The 14,237-nt window shown below is 39.7% G+C and overlaps 1 protein-coding gene across 1 annotated transcript; it reads right to left on the bottom strand.

The window, feature by feature from the left end:
* Positions 1-4,038: 4,038 nt before the first annotated feature.
* LOC102772612 (zinc finger protein 709-like) lies at positions 4,039-7,664 on the bottom strand. Its single transcript, XM_015569724.1, is given in 5 exon segments — positions 4,039-5,213; positions 5,496-5,740; positions 6,136-6,196; positions 6,399-6,525; positions 7,653-7,664. Coding segments are annotated over 5 exon segments (1,392 nt in total). The 3' UTR covers positions 4,039-4,266.
* Between the last annotated feature and the right edge of the window lie 6,573 nt (positions 7,665-14,237).

Genomic DNA, 14,237 nt, shown 5'->3' with positions numbered 1-14,237 from the left:
AAAAACCCTAACTGAACTCTGGTGCCGTGTCACATATAGAAATTTTTTGATATTTGCAAACATAATAAAACAAAGACTTATATTTTTGATATTTACTTTATATATTTAAATGCCATTTAACAAAGAAAAATCAACCAAAGAAATGAGTTCACCTCTGACATGCGTGTCATAGGTTCGCCATCACTGGGCTAGGGCAATAAAAATACATTTGAAAATAAAAATAAAATAATAAATACAAATGTACCCTGGCCAAGTAGCACAGTTGGTTAGAGTGTCTTCCTTATATACCAAGGTTGCAGGTTCGATCCCCTGTCAGGCCACATACAAGAATCAACCAATGAATGCATAAATAAGTGGAAAATTAAATCAATGTTTCTTTTTCTCCCACCCTCCTTCCTCCCTTCCCCCCCTCTCAAATCAATAAGTAAAAATTAAATAAATACAAATGTAACAAGGAGAAGGCCTGTAGGGCCTCCAGTCCCTGATTTCTCCTTAAGGGATCTGTTTTCCAAATGTGTGAGAAGCAGGGTCTCATATCCATGACCACTGCCCCCAGCCTAGCTCTTCCAAGAACTGGCAACAAATGTCTTTTTTCCTTTTAGTTGAATCATATAGGTTGCAGGTGTGCCATTCTACAATACAACATCTGTATATTGTATTGTGTGTTCACCACCCAAAGTCAGGCCTCCTTCCATCACCATTTATCCCTACCTTTGTCAGCAAATTTCTAAATTTCTAATATCTCCCAGCATTCCCAAAGTCAACTGCCCCTCTTGGACGCATAGCATCATCATCAACTCTTTGCATATGAAACAGACTATTTTAATTGTTTTCCAACAAGCTCGTTCTAAAAACATATATATATATTAATTGATTTCAGAGAGGAAGGGAGAGGGAGAGAGAGAAACATCAATGATGAAAGAGAATCATAGATTGGCTGCCTCCAGCACACCCCCTACTAGGGATTGAGCCCACAACCCGGGCATGTGCCCTTGACCGGAATAGAAACTGGGACCCTTCAGTCTTCAGGCCGATGCTCTACCCGCTGAGCCAAACCGGCTAGGGCCCAACAAGCTCTTTCTTAAGGGAGCAGAAGCCTGTGACCAGTGACCTAAGCTATGGCTCCCTAGAACCAGCAAAGGGAAGTACTTGAAGGCCCCGTTGGTTCTTTTAGGTGAGAGGAAAGCTGACAATAACCTCATGGGAGAGGTTGTATGAAATCCCCCGTCCTCTCACCCACAGGATCATTCCTGGGCTCAGACATCATCTTAGAAAATCTTTGCACGGACGTTCTTTCTTGGACACTGCCTAGCTGTTCTGTCCGGTTAGCAATATCCTCCATGAGTAAGATTAGCATTGTTTCACTGTGATTTTCACTTTGTTGTGATTGTCTGGAACCTAATTCACAGTATATCCAATGTATGCCTGTAATGACTTGTCTTCATTTTTTTTTTCTCTTTTTCTTTCTTTTCTTTCTTTTTTTTCTTTCTTTCTTCCTTTCTCTCTCTCTCTCCCCCTTCCTTCCTTCCTTCCTTCCTTCCTTCCTTCCTTCCTTCCTATTTCCTTTCTTTTTACAACTTACACATACTTTATTCACTTGATTAAAAGCCTTCTATTAGTACATACAATGTTTTACATAGTTGATCTCAACTTTGTTCACACCGACGTCAGCTTCAAGTAACAGGAAACACGCAGTCTTCCTGACAGGAAGAAGAGGCAGATTCTCACATGGAAGGACCAGGTTAAGGCAGCCACTGCACATGCAGCAGAGAAACAAACTCCTAGGTCCTTTTTGGCTGCAACATTGTAGATGTCATGGTCAATAAAGAACACATCCTAGCACTGTCAACAGCATATTTCCTATACAAATTACATCTAATATGGATGTAATCTAGAGAAGAGGGGATTCAGACATAAGTTTCCAGATGGACACATGATGGCTTACAGAAAAATCCAAATTAATGGATCTTTGATGTGAATCTTGAGAAAACATCAGTGGAAACCTACACCTCTAAGAAAGTATAAATTAAATAACTGGTGGTGGTTATGAGGATAGTCTTAATTGGAAGGGCAAAGGATCATACTCAAAAGTCTTATACAACTGTCTCTTCCCTATGTGGTGGTTTCAAAATCTGATGTGTTATTCATTTCTCCTTTTCAATCTCATGCAAGTGGGGCTACTTGTGAATCCTAAGATGGAACCATAAAGGAGATGAATTCTAAAAAATCTAGGTCCTAACATTACTAACAGGGGAGTGAATATCTCCAACTCTAGATTTTTTTTTTCATTCGACAGGTCTCCCTTCTTTTTATGTCTTTTCTTAAAGTCTATTCAACAAATAGTCAGAATAAAGAATAAGGACCCCAAATGTGAAAATATTAATTTATATAAAATTATATTCTTTCATAAACTTGCCATACATAAAAGTTATTCCAAGTGTTCAATATTTTACTCCTGTCACCCCAGAAAAAGAACTTCTTCAGAAAAAAAAGAAAGAAAGAAAAAGTAGACTATATTAGTGAACTAAGGATACCCAGAACTGTACAAAGCCAATAGGAAAATCCCAACAAATACCAAACTGTCATTTTACAATGGCACCTTCACACAGGACAAATAAAACAGTATAAAAATTTAATCTAATTGCACATTAGAAATACACTTCAGTTCACCCAGGGATCTAACAGGCTTCAAAATGGAAAGAAAATATTAATGCATTTAAGGAAAAAGCATTATCTAGTAATTTTATGTACTATTGCTGAAAGAAAACTCCCAGTTATCTCACCTCAATATTTATTTCTTAAGTTATAAATCTATATTGCAATGATGCATTTTACAAAACAAGCTTGATAAACACTGTATATACAAACTTAAGATGAATTCTTTCATGTTGAAAGTTTTCTGGAACATTTTACATGGATTAATTTCCATCAAGCTTTCTCATGTCACATGTAGTTTTATCTCTTTTCCCTGAGATTTTTCACATGTAAGGATGTGTGCATATTAAAGCCCTTCTCACACTATTTATGTTCAAAGGTTTTATCCAGTGGTTCCTTTCATGCTCTTGGAAGGAACTGGGATGACTTAAGTCTTCCCTACATTCAGATATAGTGTATCTGAAAATTTCCCACATTTCCTTATATATCTATTTTTAAAATTTATTGATTTTTAGACTGGGAGAGGGATAGAAACATCAATGAGACAGAAACATCAACATTGATTGGCTGCCTCCTGCATGCTCCCCACTGTGGATCGTTCGTACTCACAACCTGAGTATGTGCTCTGAGAATCAAACTGGCAACCTCGTTGCATGGGTCAATGCTCAACCACTAAGCCATACCAGCTGGGTCCACATCTCCTTTTATACTAAATTATGATCATTACTCAAAATGATACCCTCTCCCAACAGGTCACTTAATACAATCAAATTAATACTTGGATGATTGCCCTCACAGATGCATTCCCTTTCCTTTTTGGTGTTTCCATTGGGGAAAAACATTGGGCTTGTATAGATACCACTCGGCTCATAGAAAAAAAATTAGGATGGGATAGAACAGTGCATGCTCACTTCTGTTCAATAGTTTGTGTGCAAAATGGAAGCTTTCCCACGTTTTTTACATTTAGTTTCTCTCTAGTGTGATTTCTTTCATGTCTTTGAAAGCCTTGTAGAGAATGGAAAGCTTTAACTCATTGCTTACATTCATGGTGTGCCTCTCCTGTGAGTCCTTTCATGTTTTTGAAAATAACTGAGACAACTGAACACTTTTCTAAATATTTTACATTCATAAATTTCCTCTCCAGTGTGACTACTTTTGTGTGTTTTTAAAGATGTGAAATCACTGTAACCATTGCCACATTGCTTACATTCATAGGGTTTTTCTGTGTGCGTCCTTTCATGCTTTCTAAGATAATTAAGACAACTGAACTCTTCCACATGTTTTACATTCATAATGTTTCTCTCTAGTGTAACTTCTTTCGTGTGTTTTTAAGGAAGTGTGATCACTATAACCTTTACCACATTGCTTACATTCATAGGGTTTCTCTCATGTGTGAGTCCTTTCATGTCTTCAAAGACAATTAAGACAAGTGACCTCTTTTCCACATGTTTTACATTCATAGGGTTCCTCTCCAATGTGACTTCTTTTGTGTGTTTTTAAGGAAGTGTGGTTGTTATAACCTTTACCACATTGCTTACAGTCATAGTGTTTCTCTGCTATGTAAATCCACTCATGTGACTCTAAGGTAGTGTAATATCTGGCTTTACTATGTCATCTATATTCATAAGGTTTCTCTTCAGTGTGATTCCTTTTATGTTTTCGAAGATAATTGGGACTACCGAATGCTTTACTACATGTTTTACATTCATAGGGCTTTTCTCCCATGTGATTTCTTTCATGTGTTTTGAAGGAAGTGTGATCGCTGTAACATTTACCACATTGCTTACATTTATAGAGTTTCTCTCCTGTGTGAACTCTTTCATGTCTTCGAAGATTATTAAGATAATTGAACTCTTTTCCACATGTTTTACATTCATAGGGTTTCTCTCCAGTGTGAGACCTTTCATGTACTTGTAAAGAACTGTAATATCTAAAGGCTGATCCACAGTCCTTACATTTATAGGGGTTCTCTTCTGTGTGAATTCCTTGGTGTGTTTTTAAGGCAGTGGGACCACTGTAAGCTTTACCACATTCCATACATTCATAGAGTTTCTCTCCTGTGTGACTCATTTTGTGAAACTGTAAGGAACTGCAATATTTGAAGGCTTTGCCACATTGCTTACATTCATAGGGTTTCTCTCCTGTGTGCATCTTTTCATGTTTTCGAAGGTAACTGAGACAAGCGAATGCTTTCCTACATGTTTTACATTCATAGGGTTTCTCTCCAAAGTGACTTCTTTCATGTGTTTTGAAGGAACTGTGATCTCTGTAGGCTTTACCACATTGCTTACATTCATAGGGTTTCTCTCCAGTGTGACTTCTTTCGTGTGTTTTGAAGGAACTGCGATCTCTGTAGGCTTTACCACATTGCTTACATTCATAGGGTTTCTCTCCAGTGTGACTTCTTTCGTGTGTTTTGAAGGAACTGCGATCTCTGTAGGCTTTACCACATTGCTTACATTCATAGGGTTTCTCTCCAGAGTGACTTCTTTCGTGTGTTTTGAAGGAACTGCGATATCTGTAGGCTTTACCACATTGCTTACATTCATAGGATTTCTCTCCAGTGTGACTCCTTCCAGGTATTTGATATAAACTGCGAGAAATGGATGCTTTCTCATTTTCCTTACATTTATAAAGTTCATCTCCAGTGTGAACGGTCACGTATGCTGGAAGGATTGAGAGATCACTAAATACTACCCTGCATTCCTTATATTTAAAAAGTTTTTCCCCAGTATGAGTTTTTTCATCTACTTCAACATAGCTGGGACTGAAGGCTTCACCACATATATTATGTTCAAAAGGTTTCTCTCCATTGTGATTCCTTTCATGTTTTTTAATACACTGGAGATAATGTTTATATGGCTTCTCTCCATATTCCTGATAGTTACATGGCTTGTGTTCAGTGTGACATCTGACGTTCCCATTAGGAGACGAATGTTGTATGGAGGATTTCCCACACACACTGTATCTACATGGCTTTACTCCAAGCGATTTCTCATTCAGATTGAGATCTGAAATAGGGATGAAGTTGTCTTCAAACTGACGACCCACTTTCCCATCACAGACTCTCTCTACCACAGGACTTCTGGAAAAAAGAAGAAGCATATTCTTCATGATTTACTTATGATTTTATATTTATTAGAATATTTGAGCTATATTTCTATGATTTATAGCAAAAAGTAGGTTTTCTGCCTTATTTAAATGGCTTAAATTGAATAAACGGGATGCTGTGCAAGAAGACTTCAGCCTTGCTATTATCAAACAGTGACATTCATATACAGGGTTTATTAACACTGTTCTTCATTTGAACTAGTTTTCAAATACTGAATGCCTTTGTCATATATAAGAAAGTAATTTGGTGGAAATTTTCTGAGAGGTCAAATTTGAAGCAGGGTTTTTTGTTTGTATGTTTCTTTTTAAAATTTCATAGCATAACAGGTTTCTCATGGAAAACAGTGTTTTCTATTGAGTGTGACTCACGTTCGTTTTCTCCTCTGGTTTCTGTATAGATCTTCAATGTCATGGTTTTTCCAATTCTTTCCTAAAATACAGACCCAGAAAATTTATTCCAAAAGTAGTAGAAATTACAGAAACATTAGATTCTATTTCTATGATGAGCTGTGACCACGCCCAGTTTATTTATCAGTGTCCTCCCTTCCCACGTTATACACATTAGAACAACTTTGATGGGCAAGAAACACTTGTCCTCTAATTAACAAGGTGAAGAAAGTTGTTATCCATACCTACGGAGGCCAGGTTCCTGAAGGTTTCCCACATCACATCTCTGTAGAGTTTCTTCTGTGACGTATCCATTAAAGCCCACTCCTCCAGAGTGAAGTTCACAGCCACATCCTCAAAGGTTACTGAGTCCTAAAATAGTACAAATATGTGCACAGTACATGAGACTGACAGCACTGGACACCCAGACTTTATTTACAGGAAGGTTACATATAATTATGTTGTCTCCATATATTTAGTCTATGACTTTTATCATTAAAACATTGTGTTCACATTTACTTCCGTATAATTTTAAACTTATCATAAACACATGAAAATTAATACTTCTTTATAGTGATCATATTACATCTTATTTTTCTCTAATGGCAGGGGTCAGAGCACGATGAGAAATGAAAAATGCTATTCAAATAAAACAAATATTATAATTTTAAGACTTCCACCCTGAGGGCTTCCAGTCAAGATGGTGAAGTAGGTAAATGCTGTACTTGCATCCTCCCACAAGCACATCAAAATTACAACTATACTATAGAACAACCATCATTGAGAACCACCTAAAATTTGGCTGAACAAAATTCCTATAACTAAGAATATAAAAAAGAAGCCACATTGAGACTGATAAGGGGTGGAAATATGCAATGAACTGTTCTCTCACCCATGTGTGGTGGTTAAAAATTAGGAGGGCTATCTCAGCTACAGAAGTCCCCCACCTGAGGAGCAAGAGCTCCCAGCGCTGGGAAAAGAAGTTCCCATAACATCTGACTGTGAAAGCCAGTGGGGATGGAGGCTGAGTGAGACAGGGCTGCTGGAGTCCTAAGTATTCCTCCTAAAGGTCCTGTGCATGCACTTACTCAAACTCACTTGATCTGAGTTCCACTGCCGAGTCAGCAGCTCAAAAGACACTAGGGCCCTGACCGGTTTGGCTCGGTGGATGGAGCATCAGCCTGCAGACTGAAAGATCCCAGGTTCAATTCCAGTCAAGGGCATGTACCTTGGTTGCGGGCACATCCCCAATAGGAGGTGTGCAGGAGGCAGCTAATCGATGTTTCTCTCATCGATGTTTCTAACTCTCTCTCCCTTCCTTTCTGTAAAAACTCAATAATATATATATATATTTTTAAAAAGACACCAGGAGGGAAGAACTGAATTGTTTGGATTTAAGGCAAGAGCTAGAGGGGCAGCTTTTTCCCAGACAGAAATGCTGGAAGAAGCCATTGTTCCTTTGCTGAGCCTTTCCCCATAGAGCCTGTAGGTGGCCATACCTGAGTCTCCATCAACCTGGATAAACTGCCCTGGTGACTCTCTGAAACGTTGCCCCCTCATCTTGCAGGTCCAGCCAAACTGTTTCCAGTGAATTTTCCACACAAAAGCCTGTCTTGGATCATGCTACAGACTTTCCTAAAATCTTTCAAAGATTCACAACACTCCCCCACTACCACCAAAGCATCTGGCCTCAACGTGCCCCATACCTCTTGCTAAGTGGTCCCAGACCTGACACAGATTGCATCTTGGCCTCTCCTAGGCACCTCCAAGCCCAGCACAATAGCAGACATCTGCAGATCACTTTGTAGTTCATACCAAGTGGCCTTGGGCAGGGTACAGATGGCAGCTGATCTTAGCCTGCACTTCCAATGAGGCCACAGAGACAGCGCACTTGGCGGCCAGCTTTATTATTTTTAATTTATTTTTTTGGTGGCCAGCTTTAGACTATGCCAGAGCACCATGCAACCACTTCCATGAGCAACATTCTCAAGGGGCAGTCTGTGGTTGAGGCCAGATATTTTAGCCAATTGGCCTGAGGGTAAATCCTCCCATTGACATGCCAACCCAACTGAGGCTAGACTACACCACCAGGGTGCACACAGCCCAAATAAGGGAACATCTGGAGTGCCCAGCTCAGGTAACTGGGGAGACTGTTTCACTGGGATCTACAGGATACCCACTACATAAGCCCACTCCACCAAGATCGGGAGACATAAAAATAAACACAGGGAGGCAGCCAAAAATGAGGAGAGAAAGAAACATGTCCCAAATGAAAGAATAGACAAAATTCCAGAAAAAGAACTCAACGAAATGGAGGCAAGCAATCTACCACATATAGTATTCAAAACATTGGTCATAAAAATGCTCAATGAACATAGAGGAAGAGTAGATATACTTAAGTGAGAATTTCAACGAAGAGATAGAAAACAAAAATGGAGATAGACCGCAGTCAGAAATGCGGAATACATAAGGAATTAACAGTAGAGTAGATGAAGCTTTTTATTGCAGAGAAGCTAGAGGGCAGATTTAGATCTGTTAATATATCTTACATTTTATTTGAAATATGTCTCTTGAAAATCTGAGTGTGTTTTGCCTCTTTCCAGAAATTATGGAACGTATTCATAAAATATCAATCTAAAGATGTTAACTGATTGCTTTTAGTTGTCATTAAGAAAGATCAAGGTTTCTGAGTTAATAATTATAATTAAAGTGGAAAGAAATTATATGCTTTGGTAGAAGATATAAAATATGAAATATTTATTGCTCTAAAGCTGGTTATTTCTGAATGCATAAGAAGGTTTGTTAAGAAAGATCTTGGATGTGAGGGCGATCTGGCTGCGACATCTGTCACCCCATTGATTGCCAGGGTTGATTCGGCTGATCTGGCTGGCTAGGCGGGTGCCCCCTCCTCCCTCACTGATCCATGTGCGTCCCTCCCGAAGCTGCACGCTCGGTCGAAGAGGACAACCTTCCCCCTGAGGAGAGGACCGGTCTTCGGTCAAGGGTATACGAGTAGCTGCACTCCCCTGCTAGAACCTCCAAACAAGCTTGCAAGAAAGATCTTGAGGGAAATATATAGTAGTGAATTTAATTAGGTAAATGAGTCTATCAAAAGTAAGCTAATATAGAATTTGTTTTGTTCTTTTTCAGTCTGTTAAAAGGGAAAAAAGTTTTTCTATATCTGCCTAGACAGCAAAGATTCTACATATCATTAAATAATCGTATGTCATATTGTGTTAATCAGGTACTTGATTTCTTAAAAACCTCTCTCTTTAACCGTTTGGCTGCTGACGTATTTTTTCGGACATATGCCAAAACTGCGGCACTAATTGCACGTGTATGGGAAAAAATGTAAAACACTTTTTATACAATAAACTCACTTGTATTGCTTTGCAACAACAAAAATTAAAAAATACCAATTGTTTACATAAATTTGTTTTAAATAAGAAAAGCGCGATAGCGCTCCTTAGCAGTCAAACGGTTAATCCTAAGAAGTCAAGTTTTGCTAGCCTGTGTTTGTGTGTGATTCCTATTGTTGTTACTTGGGTAAATAATTTGTTTCATAATGACATACGATCTTTTGGCCAAGTATGTTTCACAACCTTCCTGGGTCTTAAATTTTTAAAAAATATATTTTTTTATTGATTTAAGAGGTAGGGAGAGGGAAGAGAGTGATAGAAACATCAATAATGAGAGAGAATCATTGATCGGCTGCCTCCCGCAGATCCCCTACTGGGGATCGAGACCACAATTCAGGCATGTGCCCTTGACTGGAATTGAACCCGGAACCCTTCAGTTCTATGCTCTATCCACTGAGCTAAGCCAGCAAGGGCCTGGGTTTTAAATTTTAAGAGATTTTTTCTTGACTTAGAATTGGCTTTGAATCATTAAAATGGGCTCCTGGAATATCTCAAGGATTTGTTCTCTCTCCTTTCTAAAAAAGAAAGCTTAAATTAATTAGGCCAATTTGATATGTTTAAAGTATGTAGGCAGCTTTGTCAAATAAAGAAATAATAGCCCTGGCTGGATGGCAATTTTATTTTCTATGACAACTTTAGATAGAGATTCTAAAGGTTTTTGCAGATTGGCAAGCAAAGTAGCAGTTTTGTTGACTATAATTATCAATGTTTTAGATAAGTTATGTAAAACATGCTGGTGGGCCACCATTCCCCACCATGGCAGGCGGGTATAACCAAAGAAGTATATTCTTCCCCATCAAGAATGTATCCTGGAACATGTCAAGCTACTTGAATAAATAGCTTGAACAAGTTAGTGGCTGGTCTCATTTCCTGGATGGACTGATAAAGAAGTAACTAATGAAGAAATTATATGGTTTAAAGTAGTAACAAATCTGGCATATGCAGATTTGACTAGCACTAACCAATTCCTGTATGCTGACATTAAAGTTCCATATAGGAACTACCAAGGGCACTGCCTGTACATCCACATCCCCTCCACCTGATCTCTTTTTTGGTATGAATACTTCCTTGGTTTAACTCTCCTACCATGGTGGGAAATGGTGGCCCACCAGCATCTTTTACATAACTTCTCCCTATATATATAAAAACCCTGCCTGCACTGAGATGCTAAGATGGTTTTGAAGGCATGAGCCTGCCATTTTCTCAAGGTTGTCAACACCTGAATAAACCTCATTACTTCTCAACCAGAACCTGTCTCCCAAGTTTGGCTTTCATGGCAGCAGGCAGCCAGAACTGCGGGTCATTTTCAAGGTTTTAGGAAGAATAAAGAATGGAGCTCAGCCAGTGTTGCTCAGTGGTTGAGCATCAACCTGTACACCAAGAAGCCGCTGGTTTGATTCCTGGTCAGGGCACATTGTGTGCTTGATCCCCAGTAGGGGGAGTGCAGAAAGCAGCCAATCAATGTTTCTATTTCTCTCTCCCTTTACCCTCAAACAAGTAAAAAACATTTTTTAAAAGGGGGCCCCATGATATTAAAGATGTTTAAAAAAAAGAATAAAGAATAGAGGCAGTGGTCATCTACGGAGCAGGACACAGATGAGTCAAAGACGGGAACACTAAGAAACCCTCACCACTGCCCACAGGCCGTTTATAAATCTTGACGATTCCAAAGGTGTATTGTTATTGCTAAGTCTTACCCCAATACAGGTTGTACAGTCTTTTATTATTTTTATAGGATATGTTTATTGATTTGAGAGAGAGAAAGAGAGAGAGGTTGTGAATAAACCCACAACCTAGGTATGTGGCCTGACTGAGAACCAAACCCTCAATCTTTTGGGGTACAGGAGACCCGCCAACCAACTGAGCCACTTGGCCATGGCTGTACAATCTTTTCTGAATATATTTGATGAAAAAAATTTAAGAAGTAACTAAGGTTGGAAAAGAACATAATTTATATGTTTGTCCTGTAATGTGGCAATCTGAGGTTTTATTCATGGTTCTGACAAAAAAACTGGTAACAAGCCAAGTGTCTTTAAAAAGAATGGGTTACATAAACTCATTATCATATATACTATTTCAAAACAAGGTTATTGATAATGAAAATATCTGGAGGACTTGCCAATAGAACAAATAATTGCAATATATATGCCATGTTACATTTCTTATAACCTGCAGAGAAAGATGAGACCCCCGGCCCCGTCCAAGGTTTGGTTGATTGTGGAGACTAACACACGCCTGACAGGATGAAGGGGTTTATGATTACATAACTGAGGCGGAGTCTTGTGGAAAGCAGGGCAGGCCTCACACGCAGGTGCAAATTGCCTTGAGAGGGCAAGGAAAGGAGCCCGGCCTGTTTTTGTTGTTGTTGTTGTTTTAAATTAAATGTATTTTTATTGATTTCAGAGAGGAGGAGGGAGGGAGAGAGAGAAACATCAATGATGAGAAAGAATCACTGACTGGCTGCCTCCTGCACACCCCACACTAGGGCTCGAGCCCACAACCTGGGCATGTGCCCTGACAGGGAATCAAACCATGACCTTCTGGTTCATAGGGGGACACTCAACCAGAGCCATGTCGGCTGGGCTGGGCTGGGGTTTTGATTGAGGTTAGGGGTGAGCTAGGGTGAGAGTTCATATGCACAAACACAGAGGGGGCTTTTATGGGCTGGATCTCTTACAGCACCGAAGGAGGGAGCAGCCAGGTTTTTATATCACCTTGTACAAATGTGGGACACACGGGGAAATGAAAGGGTTGTCAAATAATAGAAAATATATCTCTTGGTCTCTGGACCAAGTTCCTGGCACAGAGTTCCTAAAACTCTTCTAAATTCCAAAGGGCCCTAGGAGCACATTCTGTTCCAGTGAATACACCCTGGTTGGGGATCTGAATAAGGGCTCTCACCAGAAAGACCAGACCATAATTAGGGGTGTGGAATTCTCAGCCCCACTCCCATCCTGCAGAGAGGGCAGAGGGGTTAAAAATGGAGTTAATACCTGATCACGCCTACACAAGGACATCTCCATAAAATCCCAGTAAGGATGGGGTTCGGAAAGCCTCGGGTTTGGTGAGCACATCCATGTAGCAGGAGGTTGAGGCACCCCAACAGACCTCACTCAGTCTTATTCTATTGATCTGGATCCTTTATCATACCCTCTAATACAGCGATTGACGATCTGGCGGACCAACAGTTGGCGACCGCTGCTCTACTAGTAATTAACTGGTAAATGTAACTGTGTGTCTTTTTTCTGAATTCTATAAGCCACCCTAGTAAATTAATTGAACCCAAGCAGGAAGTTATGAGAACCTTTGATTTGGACAGAAGTTGAGAGAAAACTTGGGACATACTACCTGCACTAGTTATCTGAAGTTGTTTGGGGAGTGGGAGGGAGAATGTCTTATGGGACTGACCCCTTAACCAGTGGGATCTGACATTTTTCTGGGAAGATAGTGTTATTTGAGTTAAGGTGTAGGACACCCAGCTGGGATCACTGAGAATTGCTTGTTGTGAGAAACCCTTTCACACATTTGATGACTAGAACTGTCAGAAGTGAAAGTTAGAGAGAGAGAGAAAGTAAAGACTTGCCAGAGGGAAGAACTGGGGTTTTCCCTACTCAGGATGAATATTGGGTTTTTCCAACACATCAGCAGTCAAACATTGAAACATGGAGTCAGAGACCTCTGATTTTTCATGTAGCACTTTGGAGCTCAGGAGGTGCTATTCCCATTCTCACAAGAAAATAGCAAAGAAACTTAAAATCAATGAGTCTTCTAAGATCTGTCACAGAATTAAGGTCACAGGGCAACCCACCACCTTCAGAATTGGAAAGAGACAGAAGATAACCAGGCTAAAATATGCCTACAATATTATGCTCTCTTTAATGAGGCCTGTTCTCAAAGATTCTGTTTCACCAGAGCCTGACTGGAATTTTACCAGCATCAAACTGACATGGGGAGGGAAACTGCCAATTTGAGACCCTTCTAGATGTTCTCCCTGACCCAAGTTGAGGCTGTGCGCAGACACTTAGAAACACGGAACCCTGGCTGGTGCGACTCAGTGGGTTGAGCATTGTCCTGTGTACTGAAGAGTCGCCAGTTTGATTCCCAGTCAGGGCACGTGCACAGGTTTCAGGTTCCGTCCCTGGTCGGGGTAAGTATGGGAGGCAATCTTGATCAATGTTTCTCTCTCACATCAGTGTTCTCTCTCTCTTCCCCTCTCCCTTTCTCGCTCTCTAAAATCAATAAAACCATCAAACACATAAGAGCCACGCCAGTGTGGCTCAATGGTTGAGCGTCGACCTACAAAAACTACCCAACTAGAATTGTGTGTCGGGGGGGGAAATGGACACATATGTAATACCCTTTGTAATAAAAAATTTAAAAAAAAAGAATTGTGTGTCAATCAAAATTATCCTTCAAAAATGAGGGAGAAATAAAGTCGTTCTGAGATAAACAAAAATCAAGGAAATCTGTCCCTGGTACACCTGTCTTGCAAAAAATATTAAATTTGTCCGGAAGAAGGTAATGATGAAAGGGAGAGTGCTATGAATGAATAAATGAAGGTTAAATAAAATTATTTGGTTTTGTTATTTAATCTAACAGAGAACATTTTGTTCAAAGTGGTAACAGCTACCACATAGTCAATGAATAAGCGCAATGTTAGAAGGG

Source organism: Myotis davidii, unplaced genomic scaffold (assembly GCF_000327345.1).
Source record: "Myotis davidii unplaced genomic scaffold, ASM32734v1 scaffold751, whole genome shotgun sequence".
NCBI classification, from domain to species: Eukaryota; Metazoa; Chordata; class Mammalia; order Chiroptera; family Vespertilionidae; genus Myotis; species Myotis davidii.
Note: the sequence above shows the minus strand (reverse complement) of the source record. Positions and strands in the feature narration are given on the sequence as shown.